This window comes from Parasteatoda tepidariorum, chromosome 11 (genome assembly GCF_982258835.1).
Source record: "Parasteatoda tepidariorum strain Cologne lab strain chromosome 11, Ptep-v5.0, whole genome shotgun sequence".
Classification (NCBI taxonomy): domain Eukaryota; kingdom Metazoa; phylum Arthropoda; class Arachnida; order Araneae; family Theridiidae; genus Parasteatoda; species Parasteatoda tepidariorum.
Genome location: NC_141765.1, coordinates 7,257,214 through 7,282,085, shown reverse-complemented (window position 1 = coordinate 7,282,085; position 24,872 = coordinate 7,257,214). Strand labels below are relative to the sequence as shown.

At 28.1% G+C, this 24,872-nt stretch overlaps 1 protein-coding gene across 1 annotated transcript in view; it reads left to right on the top strand.

The window, feature by feature from the left end:
• The first annotated feature begins 9,310 nt into the window (after positions 1-9,310).
• The window catches only part of LOC107439084 (gamma-aminobutyric acid receptor subunit beta-like), a 63,466-nt gene continuing 47,904 nt past the window's right edge, over positions 9,311-24,872 (top strand). The window contains exons 1-2 of the mRNA XM_016051560.4: positions 9,311-9,551; positions 9,645-9,748. Of these exons, the coding sequence (XP_015907046.1) occupies positions 9,496-9,551; positions 9,645-9,748 (160 nt within the window). The 5' untranslated portion in view covers positions 9,311-9,495. The remainder of the gene's footprint in view (positions 9,552-9,644; positions 9,749-24,872) is intronic.

Genomic DNA, 24,872 nt, shown 5'->3' with positions numbered 1-24,872 from the left:
GACATGTAGGGATTAAAGTCGAAATTTTAAAAACAGGGAATGCCTACTAATATTAACATGAATTCATGAGATATTTCTAAGCCAAAATGAACCCTGAAATATATGTTTATCCCAATATTTAAGTGACGAGTTCCAATGTCTGTATCTAGTAGAAATGCAAAATTATAGAGTCGTATCTACTTGAATATTGATAAAAGTGATATTTATGAATCAGTTTGCCTGCATTTCTGTAAGAAATATGAAGCGCAAAAATTATTTGTAAGAATGCTAAATTTGTTACATAAGCTATATTGATATAGTCAATTTGTCTTTTTAATGTTTTGACTATTCACTATTTTTATTTACACTTAACTATTTCTTTCAGGAAAACAGAAAATAGTAGTGTAAGTATCATAATAAAATTATGACATTGATTTCAATCTGAAGTAAATTTTGATAACAAATGTATTTGTTACTCAACATTAGGCCAGTACTTGAAATGAACCAATTAAGATATTTAATGGTTCCATTTTATTTTTTTTTCCCTTCGTATAAAATACAAAACCACGTTATATCTAATATTTTATTTACAAACTAGCATTTGTAAAATTAATAGTTTCTTCCCATTTTAAATTTTTATTTTTTCAACATCCATGATACTTTTTTATTCACATAGGTTATAGGCTTGAAAATTAGAAATATTTCTGTTAATATTTTTAAAAAAAATTAGTGATTGAACCACTAGTAGTAAGTCGATTAACTTCAGCTTTTTTTTAACTAAATTTTAGTTGATATATTTTGTGTTTAAACAAGAGCAAACTTATATACTTTTTTCTAATATAAAACTAAAACCATCAGCTTTATCAAATGTTTGAAATATTGCAAATGAAATAATTTTCGCTTCATTATATAAATATACATATATATATATATATATATATATATATATATATATACATACATATATATATATATATATATATATATATATATATATATATATATATATATATATATATATATATATATATATATATATATATATATATATATATATTTATATATATATATATATATATATATATATATATATATATATATATATATACATATATATATATATATATATATATATATATATATATATATATATATATATATATATATATATATATATATATATATATATATATATATATATATATATATATATATATATACATATATATATATATTATATATTACAATCATTATTAGAGGATAGTATAATTGAAGAAAAATTTCAATCCTTCGGAAATAAAGCATTCATTTCTCAATTTTAAAAAAGGAATTAAGTCGCCTACCCTTTTATTTAATTACTTTAATTTCTAGAGAATTATAAAGCATAATACAAAAAAAAATGTTTGAATGTTGAATACACTAATTTTTAAACGTTTTAATCATTCCTTGAAAAGATCACGCGAAAGATCAATGTTGGCACAATTTCTTGTGTTTTGTAATACTTTAAGGTATTTTTCTTACCTCTTGATCATCAATATTTACGACAGTTTGCTTAACTCAGCGTTTCTCAACCTTTCAATATTCGCGGCCCAGTTTTCAATCATAATTTTCATCGCGCCCCCCACTTACAGTAAAATGTATACAACAATAATGTATATTGAGTATTTTGAATTCTGTCTTTAAATTATTTTTAACTGCCAAAACAAAAGTAAAATAAAAGCCAGCAGCAATTTAGATTGTAGAAACTGTGTTTGGAGTTAATTTTTCAAAACAATTACAGTCCATACCTCTTTCAAATGATACTGTTGCTTGTCGAATTGGTGATACTGCTGAAAATGTAGTGACAGCTTTTCTCGATGGTGCGTGACAAAATGTTTTCAATACAGTTTGATGAAGCAACAGATATTAATAAAGATGCTCATTTAATTGCCTATGTTTGATTTTGTGATAATATGTCAGTAGCAGAACTACTTTTCTGAAAATCCATAGAACTCAAAACAACAGCTCTAGCATTATTTACTATTTTAAATGATGTTATGAATGAGGCAAACATAGAATGCAAAAATTGCATCAGAATATGCACCGATGGTGCTCGTTCAATAGCCAGAAGGTTCGAAAGTATACACGCACTTGTAAAACAAAAATCGCCTCAATGCGTCTGGACAAATTGCATGATCCACAAAGAAGCTTTGGCTTCGAAAGAAATGCTGGTTTAAATATTGTGTTAACTACGGTTGTAATCGTTGCAAATTATATAAAAATGAGAGCAATTAGATCGAAAATCTTTTTCGCTCTTTGTAACGACATGGGTTCAGTACATTCTGAGTTACTATTTAAATGCGGGGCAAGATGTTTATCACATGAGAATTTTTTGCAACGTGTTTATGAATTAAGAGAAGAAATTGCCATTTTCCTAGAAGAAGATGACCGAGAATTTTCACTATTCAGAAGAAACCGAGAATTTTCACTATTGTTTATTTGTGATGAAATTGAGCTACTTGATCGTCATATTCGAGAAATTAAATAACTTGAATCTTCAACTCCAAGGAGCAAATACACATATGTTGGATACGAGTGATAAAGTCAATGCTTTTTGTCGAAAATTTTAATTGTGGGGCAGAAATTTAAAGCAAAAAAAACTTAACAATGTCAAATGTGGATAATTGTACTAAAACTTATAAGGCTGAAGAAGAACACGTAAAAGTTCTTTTTGTAACCATTGAAAATCATTTATCCAGGATGGCAAGGAATTTTAAAAAGTATTTTCCTGCTGACGACAAACTTATTGCAAGTTAAGAGTGGGTTAGTAATCTCTTTCATATGACTCCCGAAGGACTCTCAATTCATGAGGAAGAAAAATTCATAGACTTCACGACAAGTGCCAAAACCAAAATACAATTAAGTAATAAATCACTATTTGAATTTTGGGCAGGGGGATAATTTTTCTGCACTAAAGACAAGAGCAATTCGCGTTCTATTAACATTTTCAACACCCTACCTTTGTGAAACTGGATTTTCTGCTGTGACTTCTTTGAAGACAATACTATAAATATAGACTAAATATAGAAACAGAACTGAGAGTGACTATTTCTAATATTAAGCCTCACCTCAAAAAACTTTGCTCTGCAAGACAGGCCCAAGGAAGTCATTAAAAACTACTAATTTTTTTAAAACATTTAGTATGTTTTGATTAAGTAAGGTGGGTAAGCCAAAGGTGGCCAGTGTTCCTAACGTAGCCCACCCCCCAAAGTAAAATTAAATTTATTTTGAACCATAAGATGTCCCTGCTGCATTGTAAATCTTGTATCTGAGGTGCACGAGGCTGAAATGTAAGATATTTCATTGAATGGCCTCCATTGTATGAAGTGATCTAAGTTTTTGCAGTTGTCGTTCTGATTTCCGGATGAGAAGATATTGTAATTTATATGTGTTTAAATTCTTAGAACTTTGAGTTAGGATATGTTTTCTGAAAGTTTATTTCGTTTTCTTTAGCCACATTACTTTAATTCAAATTAATCTATCAGATTAATAGTTTTAAGTCGCCAAGGTGGCCCGACACCGGTGCCACCTTGGAGACACGTGGGCCACCTTCGGAAACAAAGGGAAATCTATAAAAGAGTTAATTACAAATCATTACATAGCATATTATTTCTCAAAAAGGAATGATTAAATTGAATGCCAATTGATTTCTTTCATTTTAAGCAAATGTGGAACTTTGGTATTTTTTGAATTTTTATAATATTTTGATGTTCTCTGCACTTTAGTAGAGTTAGCGATATTTTGTTTCAAGTTTTTTGTAATTTTTCAGGTATTTTTTTATTTTTGTGGTGATTATGAGTGTTTTTGTGGTCGATTCTGGTATTTTCTTGTAAATTTGTATATTTTTATACTAGTTATGGGTTAGGTTAGTTAACTCTAGTATGGTTATTTAACTCGTGTTAGTTAATCCTTTGAAAAAATTAACTCAGAAATTCCTGATTAATTCTAATGAGTTATCTCAAAAGAATCGCTAGTGACTTCACACAAGAACTATTAATGTAAAATCAATAAACAAATCATGCACTCTAAAAGCAAATATCTTTTTTATAGTCGGGAAACTTGTTCCAACCAGCAATCCTTTTTAAAAAACGTTTGCCAGTCCAAATGCTTTTTCTGAAGATAATTTGAGTAAGTGAAAAGTGATTTCTATATATGGCTCACCTTTGGAACCTGAGGGAAACCTTAGGCGCAAAAGCTACAATTTTGAAATGTACTATAAAATAAATGAAATTTTATTTTACAATTAAAAGTATACATGGTATATATTAGAGATAGGTGTAAGATGTTACAGAAAAAAATTCAGTCGCACAGACTTAATCAGAAAATAAGGAAAAATCCTCAAAGCAAAGCAACCCTTGGCTCCCACCTTAAGTTTTGATTTAATAAGTTGTTTCACTTTAAGAAGTTATTAAATATGTCGAAATGTATTTTGTGTTCTATGTGTATGTGCGATTTCCCTTCATCCAGTTAATCAGTTTTTTTTAAATAATATTTTCTCTTGAATATTCTCGCGCCACCCCTGTAGTACGCTCGCGCCACCCTAGGGGGCGCTCCCCACAGGTTGAGAATCGCTGGCTTAACTTATTGAGCAATGTTAAAGAGTTCATGCCTTTACAAAGATGAAGGACAATAAATAATAGGGGTCATCAAATTTTTTGGGGAATATCTTCTTCCCCACATGAAATAGTTAAAAATTAATACTAAGATATATTCGCTTAGAATTTACGCTTTTATACCAAGTAGTAGACGAAACTTAATTAATGCTTGTTAAGTTTACAAGGAGAAAATTTTTTTTTGAAAGAATCTCCATACTTGTAATTAAAAACTAGTTATGGGTCATTCTCACAAAAAGGTGATTTTTTAAGTCCCTGAGTAATAAATATTAGGAAATACAGCAGATTTCTTAATACTTTTCTTTATCATTTTTCGTGAAGTTCTTAACTAACAAATCATATGCATTTCTGCTAAATGTATTCAATATTTCATTCTTATTTTTTAATAAACATGACTTCAAAATCCCCTCCGTGGACGTCCCTACGTCTGTGGCACAAAATAATTTTTAATGCCTGTTAAACAATTTAAATGTTATTTTAATCATTTTTGTAGTTTTACCTAGTTAAATGTTTATAGTAGCTTTTCATTTAATATTTTTTTTGAAAAAATTATTTTTGTAAAATAAATGACTAGTAAACTTTGTCCATCAAAAATGATGTCTCCCTCCGTGGACAATTAATATAGTTCTGTAAATATGCAATAAAGGGCAGCATATGCGAAATCCCTATAAGACAGCTGCTGAGAGGGGTAACCATTCCATTTTCTAATGTTAAATATCAGTTGTTTTTGTTCTCTTTGGTGTCAGTTTTGGATTGTTGTGTTCAACTGGGGTTTGGCAAAGTTCTCACCGTATACTCCGGGGACATCATAAAGAAGGTAAGAGAAAATTATTTTATTTTTGATAGATGAATTTCAGATTGCAAAAATAGTATATTTAACGAAAAGAACTGCCCCATTTTTCTAACTTTAAAATTAAAAATCAGAAAAATTCAAGAACTAGTTTTTGTCTCCTCCGTGGACATAATAAGTCCACGAAGGAGAAGACGCAGTCAATGTAAGAGACAATGTGTTAGATAACCATAATACAATTTTAATAATTAAAAAAACTATTTTCTTTTAATTGATATTTTTTTAAATGGAACAAATGTGTTAATTTGTTTCTATTTTTAAAGAAAATCAATTAAGTTTAACTTTTTCTTTTCGGAGAAGTAAATATTGGCAATTTTTCTAAATAATTTCTGTGATGTTTAAAATTTTTTTTCTCTTCAAATTTTAGGAAAAAAATTGCAAAACCAAATTTAAGAAAAGAAAGCAATCAAATGTTCAAATGCAAAAGAGAAGGGAACAGAAAAAACTTAGTATGAGACAAACTAGACAGAAATTAAAAGAAAACCCTATATTGTTTGAAGAAAATAAAAAAAATTAAAAAAAAGAGCAAGAAACTTTAACATTTGTATCAGAAAAAGATTTAGCAGAAAAATCGTGATTAAATGTACTTAAATTTCTAGAAATTGATAGAGCTAGTCGTTTGTGCCCAGGGAAAAAAGAAACAATAACAAGAAGAAAAGAGAAAAAACAAAAACGTTATTTGTTTAACTTGCATAAAATGGTCACAAAAGAGTACCCTCAACACTCAACTTTCATGTGGAGTCTGAATTTTTATTTCAATAATCTTTACATTTTAATTTATTAATATTCAGTAAGAGTTACTTAAGAAATTGTGCACCTAGGTTAAAAATGGATGTTTCCTTTCATAGCAGCATGATTAATCGGAAGTAGCTCTATCTCTAATTATGAAATATCTTATTATTTACTTATGAATGTTAAACTCATATCAGCTGTGCCCAATAATTAATGAATTAGTCTTCATTGACATTTTATATTTTATGACATAAAATGTCTCCTCCGTTGACTATTACATCTCCTCCATGGACAAGGCAGAATTTAAAATATTTTAAATCTTGTAAAAAATAAAATAGAAAACTTGATCATTATTATAAGGACATATAACAAAAATAAATAAAGGCATTTATGTAATTTTTATCACTTTTTTAATTACTTTAATTTAAGACATTTTTTTAGTCTATTTATACCTTTCCAGTGAGAATGACCCTTATATGGTATTTAATCCATTAATTCGGTAATTGTTTGTTAGTATCGTAGTAGTTTACTAGAAATTCTGGTTCTCTACAGATATGTTTATCTTTTTTAAACCTCATTTTTTACTTGTTAAATTAACATTGAAATAACTATTAGCTAGCATAATTTCTTTTTTGCGTCAAATCAACTTATACGCGTCTTTTATTGTCTCCTTTGAAGCGAACTGCTTCAACATCGTCCTTTCAAGTTTCCTTTTCTGCATATCTTCTTCTTTTTACCCCCCTTTCGGTAGTTTAACTAATATTGTTAAGTTGATTTGAATTATTAACTAGCATAAAATTTTTTTGCCTAAAATCAACTCGATTGTACTTATACGTACTCATTTTTCTGATTTGAAAGTACTGTTTCAACCTTTTTAATTCAAATCCCCTTTCAACACACTTTTAACAGTGTTTGAAATCCCACTTTTACTTGTTAAATTATCCTTTAATTTTCTATTAAGTAACGCACAATTTCTTTACTTAAAATCAATTTTTCTTCTCTTTTGAAACAAACCATTTTAACGTCTTCGTTACTTACCTTCTTTCTACATAAATTTTAATTGACAAGCATACATTTTTTTTTTATTTAAGTCAACTTATACTTACCTTTTAACACATTTTTACATGTACCATTTCATGAACTTAAACATATCGTTTCAAATGAGAGATTTGAAATTTTTACGCGAAAATACAATTTTTGTTGAAATGTATAGTTTCAACGTTTTCAAACCATACGCATCTTTTGTTTTTTCCTTATAAATTCTCTTTTATTAGTTAAGCTTTCAGTTATAACTAGGTAATAAAAAGGTTTACTTTAAAAACTAATTATCTTTTTCTCCTTTGAAACAAATTGTTTCAATGTTTTCATTCCAAAATTATTTTTTACTTTTTTTAAAAATTAATTTTATTTACAATTAATTTGCATACAAAATGTCTCCCTTAAAGTTTTTTCCAACAAAATAGAAAACGTGTTCTTTATATGGCATTATTTATTTATACCTGTGATTATATTATATTATTCATATTTAAGTGAAAGTTTTAGCTAAATCAATGATGTTATTGGACTCAGTCAAGAAGAATATGAGTAATTAATTCATAAATTACTGAAATATTATTCTAATTTTTAAATATTAGTTTGTAATTTTGAAGTTGATTTGAACATGAGAAATGAATTTAATTTCAGCACCAACAATAGTCATTCTCAAACATTTCAGAGGATTGACAGAAATATGTTCATGCAAATAATAAGGAATGAGGTAAATATTTTGATTTGTGATAAATATTTATTTAAAACTCTAACGCATTTCAAACATTTTAAATTGTAGGAAATTAACTTTATTTTATGATTTTGAGTAAAATTGATCATACCTGAATATTTGAGAGTTGGACTGTATCCCTTTACGAAAACTTTAAGCAAATGGAAAATAATCAGTTATTATATTATGGATAGGAAATAATAGAATTATATAATAAATATAGTTTGGTAAAATGTTACTGAAAATAGGAATTTAGTTTAGAACAAAATCACGTAAAAAGACATTAGATTTGAAAATGACAGAAATCAAATTAAAATTAATGAAGAATTGAAAGTATTCATTTTGAAACTAAACACTTGATATAAGAAAAAATGTTTTTCCTAGTCAAGCAGTTTTTTGAGTTATAACTTACATTAAGTCTACTTTTTTGAAAAAATGTGTTAAAGTTTATTTCTCTGAATAAGAGTATGAATTAATGGGAAAATTTAAATTTTTTTTAAACTTTAATAAGGAATACATTAAATTTCTAATAATTTTCACTTTTTTTGGAAGATTTTTTATTTCAAAAGCATTTAAATATACATAGAATGGTGGAAAGGGAAATATTTAATTGTGAGCATTTAAGAGGTTAATACTAATTTAATTTATTCAAATGTTAGTCAAATAACTAAATCAAGACTAACTCTTATTTTTGATACACGAAAAAATAAATTATAAATTCTTATTGAAATAGAAGGTTTTAAAAAATTTTCATATTTTTAAAAAGATCTAAAATCTCTTTTTTTTAAACCAGAAAGTATGTACATAACTTTGGAAACTTTCAAAAAAATTAACATATTTTTTTAAGAAACCTAGAATGTTTTTAAATAAAAAATATAAAATATTTATAACGTGACTGTGAAGTAAATAAATGTATATATTAAATAAATTTAAATATTTAAATAATAATAAAATAATATGATATTTTATAGAGAGAAAAAAATATATGTCATAAAATTATACGAAAATTTAAAATCGGCTATGATGCTTGAATAAAAACTTTTCTCATTAATAAGAATTTGAATTTTTATCGTTATTCTTCATTTAAAAAGCAGATCTTATAAAAAGTCAAAAATCACTTTTGAATGTTGATTTCGTTTAGACTTTTAAAGTCAAGTTCAAACACAGAAAGCGCAATAAGCGACTTTCCGTATCTCTTTGTGCGCCTTTAAACTGTTTATTTTAAAAGTTTCAAAAAAAATATTTCTTCTACAATTATGATAAATCCATATGGAACATATTTGATTTTCATATTGTTTTATTTCACTAGGGGTGACCTCTCAACAGCATCTTCCACTCCCATTTCTCAAGGGATTGTCGGAAGATGAAGAGCAATCTCCTACTCATCAGAGCCCCCTCCATCCTATGAGTAAAGCGCAAGCGCAATATGATGGAATCAACTCACTCGCTACGGTAATCGGCGGCAAGTGAGAGAAAATTCCGCTTCATAAGGATGCTGCTTGTAGCTCCAACACGTGTAAACTGCAATGTATCGATACCTAATACTTAAGCTCTTCTCAATACTTAGTGTTTTGAATTATGGGTAAGGAAATTAACTTTGAATTTATATTTAACCCTTCTAATATATAAAAAATACTCATTTATACTATTTTTTATGTCGCCATTTCTTGGACAGTTGTTGTCGGCAGGTGGAGAGTCCTGCACAATTGGATAATGTCACAGATATACTCAAAACAATACTGGAAGGCTACGATATACGACTTAGACCTAATTTCGGAGGTATGTTTAAATTTATTTAAAAAAAAAATGAAAGTAAACTTTATATATTACTGCTTAATTCAAAGGTTTTAAAAACTTAACTTTGAATGTTATTATGGTTTAAGTATAAATCTGAGTGGTACAAGTAATACAAGTAAATAATAATTATATGTCTATCTTTTATTACTAAGTAGAAGCTTCTGATACGAATTGATCTGATAATATTATTCTCACTTTAAAACGAGATTATTATAATGTTAAAAGTTATGACTTTTTATAATTATGAAAAATGAAATAATGCTTTAAAATTAAAGAATACGTCTTTCTTTTTTTACACTTATTTTCAGTATTAAATTCATTTAAATATTTCTGCGAAAAAAATGGATTCAAAATTGCGTAAGCAATATTATTAGATGAAACTCGTTATACTAGAAAGCATGTGATATATTAGATTTTATTTTGATTAGAACATGAAAGAATTAATGAACATGATTTGAATATGCCTTTCTTTTTTACACTTGATTTCAGTATTTTTGCTTATTAAATTTATTTAAACATTAAGAAAACATTATTTTCAGGAAAAATTTATTAAGAAAACATTTATTAAGAAAACATTTATTAGGAAAACATGTGACATATTATGTTTTTTTATTAATTAGAAGCATATTTCCTGCAATTAGAAATTTTAGTTTTCAATCACTTTCATCCGAAACTTTTTTGGTGTGAAATAAAATAAAACTATAAAATATTTTAAACATTTACTTTTGATAAGGAATATATAAATTGGGACCTGAAATTAAAGATCTCGGGTTTATTTAACTTTCGCTTTTGAAGAGGCTTAGAGTTTATTTGGATCTTATATAATATTCAACTTGCTGCTGCATATTATTGTATGCAAACTAATACATTCTTGTTTTTTTCAAACACTCACTATATAATAATGATTTTCTTCAGCAAAATACCAGCTCTACTCAAAAAATTAAATTAAATAGTTATCTTCTATAAAAAATTAAATTAGTGTTCAGCATTTCGTTAGATATTTCCAAGCTAATTTCTTTAAACCGTTTCATTTCTGTATAACTGCGTAGCATTGTAAATACATTATGCTGACATTATACAAACTGCTTCTTATATTTTAATTTTTATATTCAGAATTATCATTTTTATTATTATTTTATTTATTTATTTTTTGCTTCTGGAGAATTCCGAAAGAAATATTTATGTTTATCCTTATGTTTAGATTTATAATAAAATAAAAACAGTTAAATGTGCTTTGAAATTTAAAGCACAAGCATGCAATTATAGTAATTTATTGTAATCTTCAAAGCTGCGACTGTAACTAATTCCGATGTTAACAGCAGGTATTCAATATTCTTAAGCAGCAAAATAAATCGTCAGTTTTTTTTTAATGTTTTCAGTCAAAACAAAAATGGAACAGTTGTTTTAAAGAATAAATAGCTGTCAAACTAAGCAGAAGGTAAACTGTTGCACTTACTAAGCTATTTTTACTTCAAACCCATTTTTATATACTCGTTCAAAAATTTTAAATATTTACTTTCGTTAGCATAATAACAACAATTCAGTAATCCAAATAGACTTGACTCTTAAATGAGCAATACAAAAAGTTTTCACAGTTTTTTAAATGCTATAAATACTTTTTCTGAGCGATTGATTTATGATATTTCAATTTCTTTAAGAAAAACTTTATGTAAAAATTTTCTAAAATGTTTTCTGGTCTAAATATTTTCCATTTGGGATTTCTAAGCTACTTTTTTGAGGCATCTTGCAGTTAAAAAGCGTTTGTGTTAGAGAATAATTGGTTGTTGTAAAATTTGATCTTTATGTTTACGTGGATAAATGTTTTCTAAAACTTGCATGCTAAAACAAAAGAAAATGTTTACTTAATCTTGAGTAACTAAGGACAGCAGTATGATTTATATATTTTACTCATGTGGATTGGTAAAAGATAACAAATGGCATTCATAAATAAAAGAAAATTGTAAAAATTAGTTTTTTCTTAATATTTTGTGTGTCTTGAATATTCAATCTACATTAAACAGTTTTAGATGCTTATTTAACGGTTAAAGTGCCTTCAATTTTATTGAAAAATTATCGTATCCTCCATTGATTGTCATGAGCTGATCAGTAGGAAAAATGTTGACAATATTCACATCAATAGCTTTGTGGAATACATTTGTTGCCCTTTGTTACCACGTACTGCAAACAAAAATGAATTTTCATGTGCAGAACAATAGCCAATCGGAAAAACCAATGGAGCAAATTAACCATGAAAGTGCTGCAAAAATAAAAGTAAATATTTGTTGATTAAAACTATAAAACGTTTAAAGATTTTGATGAAATTTCCTTATGATTAAATGAAGCTTATAATTAAGTCCTTATTATGATAAATTCCTTATAATTAACGATATGTTTAATTCCTTATATTTAAGTAAACTAAAGTGATATAATTAATTCCTTATAATTAAGTCAACTTACTAAAACACACATTAAATGTAAAGATTTTTGATCCAATATTTCTCTGAAATATTCATTACTTTAAAATCAAAATTTGTCAAAATAGCTCCGAAACAAATGTAGTACAATTTTAAAACTATATTTATTCAAAATTAAAGCGTTATATACACACATTTGAGCGAAAGGCATAGTCTCAAAATGTTATGAAATTTGAAATGTATAAGAGAAAAGCTTTACAGAAGAATTTGAAGAAAGTTCCTCCGGTAGGATGCTCGAACCACCATAGTTGCACATTCCATTCCGGGGTGAGTTAGGAAGCTTTACATGGTGGTCACTGCAATTACTCATTATGACTTACTAATTTCCAATTTCAAAGGTACAAAGGGTTTCAATTTGAAAATATGTCACGATGTGTCACTGCAACGGCTACTATATAAAACTTCCCAACTCACCCTCTGCTGAAATGTACAGCGCTCTTGACACAAAAGTGTACGGTGTACAGAATTGGTCGAATTGTTCCTGATAAATCGAATTTTACATATCTGACTTCTTGAAATTTAATTTCTCAGTAAATGTTCTACCAATTTTTCGCCCATTTTGTATTTTGCAATTATATTCTTTAAAAAAAATGATGCAAAAAATTGTATACCTTTCAATTCAAAAATTTTTCCATCATTATTAAACAAAATAATAAAAAAGTATTTAACAGTTGCTAAAACTTATTTTTTAATGGAGTTTATCTTTGGATAAACGAATTTTATATTCGAGAGGAAAAGTTTTCAATTCGCTTAAAAAGTTCTCGAAATATAGCTAAATGCGCAAAAAGTGAAATTTACATTAAAGGGTCCAAACTTTGGTCAGCTCTCCTGTCCAAATTATTCGAATTCTATTTTCTAGATTGTTTATTAAGAGAATGTTTATCTAGAATGAGAAGAGAATGAATATGTTTATTAAGAGAAAGTACGTTTTTGTGTCTGATTTCATAGCTTAAAATATCATTTGCATTTATTAATTAGCATATTTGAAGTCATCCCTTTTAGCCATTAAAATTGAGTTTTAGATGGTTAAGATCCGATACATTAGATCAAAAGTAATTCAGATTCAGGGTGGTCCGTTTTTTTGGCACACTGTATAACTATGGTTAGAGCAGCCTAGTAAGAACCCAGAGGTCCTTGTTTCAAATCCTGCCGGAAGTCAATGATACATTTTTCTTTGCTCAACTTTTTGGAGATAATATGACGACAGAATTATAGTATATTGACATTTTAAGACAATATGACAATACATTTTACTCAAAAATAATTAAATGCAGTTTTAATTTTTTACACATTTGGTTTTCAAGTTTGACTATATTTATTTCAGAGTTAATTTGACAAATTTTTGCTCAATATCTCTTTCTTACAGTGAACTGTTATTATGAAATTTAAAATTTATACTCGCACTATTCCTAAAATAAGGGTAAACAAAATAGCATTAATCAACTTATTGACTTAATTACTCCTGGAAGACTGAAACTTATATAAGAATAAAATTCTTGGAAATAATAAAAAGATTTTAATGAAGTAAGAGAAGAGCAGAAGTGGCTCTTCTTCTAATGAAGTAAACCGGCTTCAAATCCCGGCGATGGCATTCGAATTCCGCACCCGGCTAGAAATGACGACAGTGCTCACGTAAAATATTCTCAGTTGTAGATGGAATCATGGGTTAAATTTCCCTTTCTTTCAGGCTAATCGTGGGACGTTTTCTTGGTTTTCTTCTCCATATAACCCAAATGTGGGTTTCGAAACATTCTTAGAAGTTTTTATTAACAAAATTATATGAGAAAGTATTTCAAAATTTATAAAAAAAAATGTTTTTTGTTGTTAGAATTTATATCGAAATTTTTACTAATAAAACACATGCAAGAATCATTTTTTAAATTTATGAGCAAAATATATAACCATAACGTTGTATTATTAATCTCATAAATGTGGCATATGAATGTATAATAATATTAAAATATTTTATTTACATATAATTCACTGAACAGAATTTAATAATGATATAGTAATTTACTATTAAAGCAATAACTGACTCATAGTGCAGCTCTAGTGTGACGTAAATAAAATGCCTACCTACCTGCCTGCCTGACAACCTAAAACAATGACTATTCACTCACTGATTAAAACCACAAAATTGTTTTCATACAAAATATAATTTATGATTGACTCCCCAAAACAAAGTGATACTTTTGCATAATTGAAAATATATCGAAAAAGAGACGTGATACGAGAAAAAAGTCATAATAAAAGTCAGTCTTTTATAGTCGTGTTAAATTTTTGCAACACGTTTTTTATTAAAATATATTTCCAATTGAATAACAACTGAGCTCTTAAAAATCATTAAGATAAGATAAATAAAAACTCAAAAACTGTATTTGTAATGGTAGGGAATATTGTTATTTAGCGTTCCGAGAACTACGACACACAAGAAGGAAAATAAATTAAATACGTTGAGTAGTCATCAAATTTCCAATAAAAAGAAGAAAAAAAAGAAAAACTTTTTGCTTGGTTTATGAGGTTTATGAAGTTGCACAGAAACTGAGGTTGAATCTTTCGCTGAAGTAACTAAGAGTGGGGGAGAGTGTTAGGAAATGGAAGAGCGACAATCAATATATCCTGTCAAAATGAGTGACTTTCTTTCATTCAAAGAGGGACTCTGATTTGTTGTAGCGAATTGTCGAAATTATGACAGATAGAAAAAATTTATGAATCTGATAGATATTTTATTTATGAATCTGGATTTTAAACAGTTAGCATTTTTTTTAAATTATTTTTTTCTTATTGAAATATGAATGACAATAGTTTATCTATACATAGTTAAACAATCAAAAAAAGCTCTCTCCGTGTCTTCAACCTTTTAAACTTTTTAATTAAAATCAAGTGCTTAAGTTTTCTAAAAAAATTTCAAATTAGTACATATACGAAACAAAATAAAATTATCTACAGAAACACTTTTTAAAAATAGGAAAAAAAATTAACAGTTAATTTAATATTTTTATTTAGTTAAATAAGAACAACTCAAAGACTAAAATTTACTAATAATTATCTGCCAAAATCAGTTCAATCCAAACGATAATATTTGCAAAAATATGGTTAAATTAACATCCGATCAAAAATAATTGTATGATCTTCTTTATCTGAGTATTAATTTTTGTTTAGTTAAACGAACGGTAAACTAGAAATGGAAAATCAAAATGTATTTATATTCTCTCAAACTAAATTATCTTATATTGATTTCCCTTTAGGTAGAGAAATATTTTGTTTCAAAATTTCAGAAGTACTTTTTTAACTATTTTTAACTCTATTCTAGTCATTTTAGCCCATTAAAGGGCAGATATTATTAAAATGTATAATTTCGTGAAATGTTTTTCAAAAAAATATGACATTTATCAAGCTTTTTATTCAGAAACTACATCGTAACAATTGCAGGACATAACTATTTATTTACGATTTTTCTTCTAAAATCTCAATAAAGGTAAAAAGCATCTTTAAGGCAACTTAACTAATCTGCAATGTCAACCTAGAGTTTATGGAAGGGAGTCAGTCCTTAGTTGCGATAACAATGGGTTCTCGCCTAATTATAGATTGTTTTTGTTTAGTTTGCAATAATAGTTTGTTTAAAATTAATTAATAATTGTAAAATTGGTTTGCAATAATCAAGTTAATATGTCTAGTTTTTTTCATTCTTTCTTAATAATATTGGTATTATATTTCATGGCAGGTTTTCATTAAATCTTTCACTATCCCTGATATAATTATGAATTTTTATTCTTTTGTTTAAACTTTTTGAATAGTCAAGCCGATGGAGCCCTGGGAGTAAGATTATCTTAATCCATCTTCAAAAATGTAAAAACTCAAGCCCCATATATGCTATACAAAGTATTATTTTTGCTAGTTTGTTAGTGATAGTTAAAAAACACAAGGACATATTAAAATACTTCAATTTCTGTCAGTACTTGCGTTATAACTATGAGACATGTTTAGGTAAACGTCAAAATGGTTTTTTCTCTTTTAGAGTTAATGGACTCTCTATATACAAGTAATTACCTGTTATTAAGTGATGCATTTAAATTTATATTTTATTATTTTATTCAAATCCTTTATCATTTTCTCTGTATTTATTTTATCTCTTTCTTAAAAATATGTACCTATCCTTAAAAAATTAACCGACGTACCCTTTTTTCAAAATTAGTTTCAATAATTTTTGTTTATGTAGACTTATGTAGACTTACAGTTTTATCTAGATTCATGCAAATATCTTAGAAATTTCAAGATTTGAATTGAGTTTGAGTTCAAGATTGAAATTTTGAAGTTAATACTAGAGAGAAATAACATAATTTCTGTAATTTTTTTTAAGCTAGAAAAGTTATGCCAAGAATGTTTGTTCCACAAATATGTACGCAGGGTAATTTGGAATATAGTTATCTTAAGTTCTTCTACGGAAAAAATGTAGAAAAACTGAATGAAACTATAGTTCGAATATTATCCCCATTTTATTTTTTAACTTTGATGGAAAAATATGAAAAAAGTTGATTATTTGAGATAATAAAATTATTAGTGCAAAATTTGAGACTGATGCGGATTGACAAATAAGATTGACGAAACAATTTGTTAAGTGTCTCATTAAGGCGTAAATAATAATGATGTCACAAAACACTAAAAAAAGAGCTGTTTGGCAACTAAGCATTTAGAGAACACTTAGAGAATTGTAGCTGCATATACACTGGTTATCATAAATTAAGGAAAAATCACAAAAATAGCGATAACTCTTTCAAAAGTAAGCCAAACCGTGCAAAATTTGCATATGTTGTCCACTAAGAGTAGCTGAGTAAAATTGCAATATGCAAATTAGTGGCGCTCCACTCGGCTTACGTCATCTGCCTGGAGCATAAAAGTCCAAGTTTGAGAGAAAGCACACAAATTTTACTGTGATTGCGACATTGAAAATCTGAGATAGCCAATTCGTAATAATGACCTCTAGGCATCATTTGCCTGAAGAACTACGATGGAGAGCCATCGGGAGACTAGAGGCAGGGCAGAGTCAATCAGAAGTGGCCAGATGGCTAAATGTGAGTCCATCTGTGGTTCATAGACTTTGGAGGCAATTTCAAACCACAGATTCGGCATCTAGGAGGTTCAGTCAAGGACGGCCAACTGTTACGACCAGTGCCGATGACCGATATTTGACATTAAGTGCACGCAGGAATAGAACCGCTACTCCGACACATCTTAGATCCTCTCTTGCTGCAGCCACCGGAAGGTTGGTGTCAACGTCAACTGTGCGCAGAAGGCTCCACGAAGGTGGTCTGTATGCGAGACGACCAGCCATTTGCGTGCCGCTCACATCACGCCATAGGAGAGACCGTTTGCAGTGGGCCCGACAACATGTCCACTGGACGTCAGATCAATGGAGGCCTGTTCTCTTTACGGATGAGTCCAGGTTTAGTCTAGAAAGTGACAGTAGACGTTATTTGATATGGAGAGAACCTGGGACCCGTTATCATCCATCAAACATCCGTGAAAGAGATGCATACGGAAGAGGCAGTGTCTGTGTTTGGGGAGGCATATCCTTAGGAGGGCGCACATACCTCCATGTCTTTCCAAGGGGAACCGTGAATGCTCAGGTTTATCGAGACAACATCCTTGATGCTTATGTGCGCCCATATGCCGGGGCAATTGGTGATTGCTTCCTGTTACAGGACGATAATGCAAGACCACACAGAGCTCGCATTGTTGATGATTATCTTCAACAGGAAACAATTACTCGCATGGAGTGGCCAGCTCGATCCCCGGACTTGAATCCTATCGAGCACGTTTGGGATGCTCTAGGGAGGCGTGTATCTGCCATCAATCCGCCCCCTCAGACCCTTGCCACGCTTGCAACTGCTTTACAAGAGCAATGGCTCTCACTTCCTATTGAACTGATAGACCGCATAATTGAAAGCATCACACATCGCTGTTTGTGCTGTATTGCTTCTAGAGGCAATCATATTCCATATTAAAGGTACTTTTTCTATTGCAAACCGATACTTCCAATTTGTTTATTTTATACATGTGCTAATTTCTATACTACTATTAATGTCTGATAATTTCTTTTTATGTTGTTTAATACCTTACTATGTGTTGTATATTGTGGGTAAGTTTCATAAAATTCCATGTGTAATTTCTTGAGTTATCGCGATTTTTGTGAATTTTCCTTAATTTATGATAACCAGTGTATTTCATATGATATTGATGCTAATGAAAATTCAGTTAGTTAAGTAAACAAAAATATCAACCTCCATTTTATGTATACTATTTAATGCAATTATTATTTAATGTAACCAAATTTTTAGTGGGTAATATTATACTGGCCCTGACCAAATTATTAGACTCACTATAATATTCTATGCAACATATTAATTATCAGGTGATACTATAGAGCATTATTGTTTTTACGCAACTCAAACCTATATACACTTGTGTATCAATTAGTTAAATTAGACGATATATAATAGAAATTCGATGTTTGGATTAATTAGACCATGTATTATAGAATAATTATTATATCGGGCATTATATTTGTATATTATAATAATTAAACCAAATTATTTGACGCACTGCAGTGTTTTAATATTTTGCATACATGTAATGGGTATTTATTCCAAAGATTTTTTATGTACTTTCTATTTGTATTTATTTTTAACATAATGTTAAACCGAACGAAAAATCGTAAACAAGTGCAAACTGGCTCGTTCAAACAATAAAGCTGTTTAGTATGACCTGATAATGAAGATTTTATATAGAATCTTTTAGTGCGTCTAATAATTTGGCCAGGGACTGTATGTTAGTATATACTATATTATATACTAACATATAATAGTTAGTTATTCACTATATGTTAGTATAAATTTCTTTTGTCTGTTTCAGACAATAACAAAAAAAAATAATTCTAACAAAATACATGTTAGTTAACAGTTGAGAATCCTCGGTAAAATGAATTTTTATATCCCTCCTGAATTTCTTTGATCACCGTTGGATTTCCTAAATTTATTGATGTGACAATCGGACTCATAAGTTTGGAGACCCCTTAAGTAGAATGATTCGAAATTCACCAGATAACTGTAGTAAAGAAAAGTAATTCTTAATATCACTCAAAATTTAAAATAATTTCTTTAAATCACAGTTCCTTTCAAGCGATAATTTATATACAAAATAATGTGATTGGAAAATGACGTATTCTACTTATTAATTGTTTCAGAGACTTAAAATTTAATATGATTGCAACTTCTGTATACTTTTAGAGAAAGTTTTTCAATTTGATGCTGGAAATAAAGCATTTTAATAGTAAATGGAAACAGTAAAACATTTCTGTATTTTTTTTCTATTAACTATTTTTGTCCATATAATTTATAATATCAAGAAAAAGTTAAGATTAAGTGATTACGAATTTTTTTCATAATTAAAATTTTTTTATCATCCCTTTTTTTATTTCAGGATTTTTAAAATTGTTCGTTGTAAGGAAATATTGCTTTAGTATGAAATGTATTTATATTGTTGTTGCTATGAACTGCCCAGAAAAAATTGAAATTAGTGATTTTTTATTGTAGAATTATCAGATGAAATTTATGTTTTAAACAATTATAAATACTAATTATTTTTAAGCGATTGTCTCAAGATAAAAAATAATTTTTTAAATTATAATCATACTAAAACGAGAATTTATATTAAAAAAAATATATGATTGTTAAATGGCGCATTATTGCGTCCTTACTTGTTTGAGAAATGTAAAATTTAATGTGCCTGTAACCCCCGTATACGTTTAGAGGAAGTTCTTAAATTCGATACTGGAAAAATAACATTTTAATAATAAATGGACCAAAGATTTAGAAACTTTTTGGTAAATCAGAAACATGAAAGACGTTCAAAAACGTTTATTGAAGTGAATAAAAAAAGAAGGGTTTTTAATAAGGTTTAGTGCAAAGCATATAATTTCATTTTTCTTCAATTTGCTTATTATATGAGGATGAGAGGAAATTTTCGGTGCTCCTTCTAGCTGTACAAAATTATTACTATACTTGTCAATGAAAATATATGTCCTTCCATACTTCAATTCGTTAAAATATTTATAGATGCATTTATAAATTGTAAAAGCCCTAATACAGAGATTAAATAGGCTCAAGAAAGATTAACGGTTTTCAAAGATATGTTTAATACTAAAAATTTTTACTAGTTGAAATTTAAAAGATCCAAGAATTCTAGTTGAAAATTTATTTAAGAAAAATAGTTGTTAACTATTTAAAAAAGTCTAATAAGTACGTTGTTAAATGATTATATCAGTTTTTGAATTCATTTATTGAAAGGTTATACAAGCTTGCCCTTTCGTCTGTTCTTTTGGATCTTTACCTGATAGAATTTGCATTTGAAAACTTCAAAATCAAATCAGATACGTGTTTAAATAGTTAGGATTGCTTATAATGCTTTAATGTAGATATTTGATTTTAATTTTTCATTTAAAATTGTTCTAGTATAGTTTTTTCAGCATATTTTTAATCAAAAAAAGAACTTTTCCCCAATGAAATATTTTATGTGTTTTACAGCCTTAATGTAGACTACTTCATTTTTTGTTCCTCATCATTTAATTACCTACAAGAAATCATTGTCAGCAAATATATTTAATATCAATTATCTTAATTTGTTTCATAGTCAACAACCACCGCCGTTTTTTTGCTTTTATAAAGAGAAATAGATAAAAAGTAATTGATTAAGGCTGGAGAAATCTAATTGTTATTTTAGCTACTTTTACTTTAGTTTTTAATTAAAATATAAAGCTTTTAGTATAAAATTATTTTCAGGTTAAAAAAATTTAAATATAGAGATTTAACAAAAACTGAATTTTAAAAAAATGACGACTTTATCAATAAAAAAGGTGCCCAGTGGCTGAGTGTTGGTACTTCATTCTTATCTACCACAGGCTCTATCCTTGGACCGGGAAGGGCTGACTCATCCCTTTTTCCATCTAATGGGCAAATAAAATCAACATAAATCATGTTTGATAAATTAAACACTGTTTGTTATGTATTCGGTGACGACACAAATCAGAATATTTGCTCCTGCACCGCAGTGCAAAAGGTCAAGAAAATCGGAAAGAACAAAGTAGACCATGGAGTTTAGTTCTCCATGAATAAAAAAATTCTGACACTTTAAGAAGAATTTTAACACTAAGAGTTAAGAAAATTTCCAGTCATTAAGTTAAAAATCAATAGTTTCTAAACAACAGCAAAAAAAATTTTTTTCTTTCAGTTTTCCTAATTTTCTCTAATGATCAAATGAAAATGTAAAAAAGAATCAGACAAACAAAATATATATTGAAAAATATTGGTATAGCTGTAAGAAATGTCCCCAATAAAGTATTTAATTTAAAAAAAAATGCGCTTTAAACAAATAAAAATAACATATTTAAAGTTTTTATATAAGAAATACCTAAATAAACTTTTAAAAAGCTTTTAGATTTCCTTCAAGGTCGCTCTATTTCTAAAGTGTATTCATAAATTTCTAATCTCGCTAATTAAAGTGCATGAAATCACGAAAGAGCAATTTAGAATAAAATCTGCTTTCTATTAGCATTTAATGTTTAATGACTGTAACACTAACTGTGGAAACGCCCTTTAGGGAGAAAGCAAGTTTTTTTTAAAAAAACAGTAATGAAAAGATTTACTATTCAAAATAATTTTCAACTTTACTTTCCAAAATAAATGTCTTATTTTCTATATTTTCTGTAATGAGCATCTAAAAGCTTTAAATGATTAATAACTTAATATTTTAAATTGATCACTAGCATTAGTTAAAGATTGGTTTTCCAAAGATGTTGTTAATTACTAAGATTAAAACTTTGTTTTGTGAGGACATTACAGCAATAATTTATTTTCAATTTTTTTAAGTTATTTGTTACAGGAATATGCCATCATAGTACGAAATGGTGATAATATTTTTTTCATGAGCGTGGTGTACTTTTTCATAGTATACTTTTAAAACAATTCAACTCAATTCTAGATATTTAGCATGAGTAAACTTTATAGGCAGCAGCTCTCCAATCTGTAATTATTTATATGACCATATGTCTTAGAAAATTTAAATTAGCTTTATTTTTTTTAAATGCAAAAAAAAATATTTAAAAAACACTGGTTCAAATAGATGAGCTGTCGTTTTTTTTAAAGTATTAAGCATTACAATTGCGTTGTTTTTTAATATTTATCCATCTATATATATATAATAACAGGACTACATCCCTGTTATCATTGTTGTATTCATCTTTAATAATGCAGTCAAAAGCCATAATATGTTATAAAAAGGTTTACTAAAGTAAGGATGGTGGTTATAACAGTTCACATCCCCACTCCACAAGGGAGGGGGAGTGGACAAACTGCGGATGGTTCCGGCAGATGGTTATTGGAACACGTTATTCAGCAAAAGACATGCGAAAACCATCGGTCCCGCATTAAATACTACAGAGAATGATGTAATTAGGTTCCAGTCGTACATACCTTTGTAACTCTACGCATTATGGAAAATCATTTAATGCTTCCTATTATGGAAGTGAATGAGGGACAAGATTCTAAAAAATAACTCCTCCTTCGAAATATAAATGTAATTATGATTCAATGGTATGTTTTCAGCCTTGAAGTCCCGAAATAGAATTTCTACACCTATTCTCTACTAAAGACATTTTATGAAAACGAAAGAGTTTTAATGGTTTTATTCAGGGTTGGGTTTTTGACGTCAAAAAGAGGTTTTTGACATGACAAGGGTATAATACTGGTTTAAACCGTCAAAAACCCGTCAAAAATGTCAAAAACTAAAGTTTGCCAAAAAAATATATAAACTTCAAAACTACCAACAGTTGCCATGCATTATATTGAAATTTAATTATACTATAGGTAATCAGCAGGTTTTAAGATATTTTTTAATTAAAATTAAGGTAAAATAACAGATTTAAAATCTTAGAAATTTATATTCAAATGCATGTACAGAAAAATTTTGCACAAAATTTTTTTAAATATTTATATTTTGAAAAAAAAAATTTTTTTTTTGATACTTAAGAAAATTAAAAGTTTATTACTATGCATTTTTGACATATAAGGAACATATAACTAATATTTATAAGGAACTTACAAGTTATGTTGTATAAATACAAACTTGATACAAGTGTATGAAAAAAATTTTTAATGTTATACCGAATATCTTTATTATCCAGTATGTTAATTTGAATTTAAAAGTAGTTATATTTGGGAATAATGATAAATATAATTCATATTGTTTGTTATATTTATTTATAATTATTACACTTACCATTTTAAAACAATTTTTATCTCTTAATTTGTTTCCCCCACTTGTATTAAGAATACAAATAATGCATATCTTGAAAGCAAGAAGTAATTATTCAGCAGCTGAATATTTAGATATTCAACAAAACTATGTATATAGTATTCAGCAAAATGAAATTCACAAGTATTTGGATAAACTAAATTTTCAGCATAGTAAATGAATAGGCTGAATATACTGTAAATCGACACTAACTACTCTGTGTATTTAACAGAAAGCACTTAAATTTGTATTGTCTTATGTTAAAAAGATTATTAAGAAGATTTAAAAGAATATTAAAAAGATTTTTCTTTAAAAGATGTCTAATGTACAAAACTGCTAATGTTTATCTTTAAAAATGTCTAATTTTTAGTATAATCTATACTATACACTAAATTTGGTTATAAATAAATTTCTTAATAATATCACTGCAGATTTTCAATAACACATGAAAATGAATACATAATATTACAAAAGATGTGAGCTTTCAAAAGTACAAGATTTTAGTTACTATTCAAAATATAAGTGTTTCTTCAAAATTTTAAATTTGTTTTTTTCTAGAACATATTTAGAAACACTATCCTTTATAAAAAATATATAAATTTTATGTATTAATTAAATTTCACATATGAATATAGGTTTTTGACATTTTCGACATTTTTGACAGTGAGGTTTTTGACGTGACGGTTTAAACCATGGTTTAAACTGTCAAAAACTGTCACATGTCAAAAACCTGCCAACCCTGGTTTTATTAATACAACAGTATTTATGATTTTTGTGTTACATATATATACACCGAAGAGCCATTACATTATGACCACCCTCCATCTATAACAATGAGCTCGCCCAGGTTTTCATGGTTTTTCACCAGGAACAATGTTTTTTTCATGGGTCACATTAGGACCCATAATCCTCATAGAACAATCCCTGACGTCTGTAAGCTACTTGAAAATAGTTCACCCATTCATGGCAACAGTTTTTCCTGATGGGGATGGTGTTTACCAACAGGATAATGCACCATGTCATAAGGGTCGAATCGTCATGGATTGGTTCGAGAAACATTCCAGTGACTCTCAAATCATGTCTTGACCCCCAAATTCCCCCGACCTTAATCCAATATAGCATTTGCGGTCCTACTTGGTAAACCAAATTCGTGCTGCCACGCTACCCTCTCGCAATGTGAGGGATTGCAGATCCAGTTGGCGAGCGCTTGGTACCAGATACCTCAGTCTACCTATCAGCACTTAGTGGAATCAATGCCACGGCGGCTGCTAGCAGTTTTGAGGGCT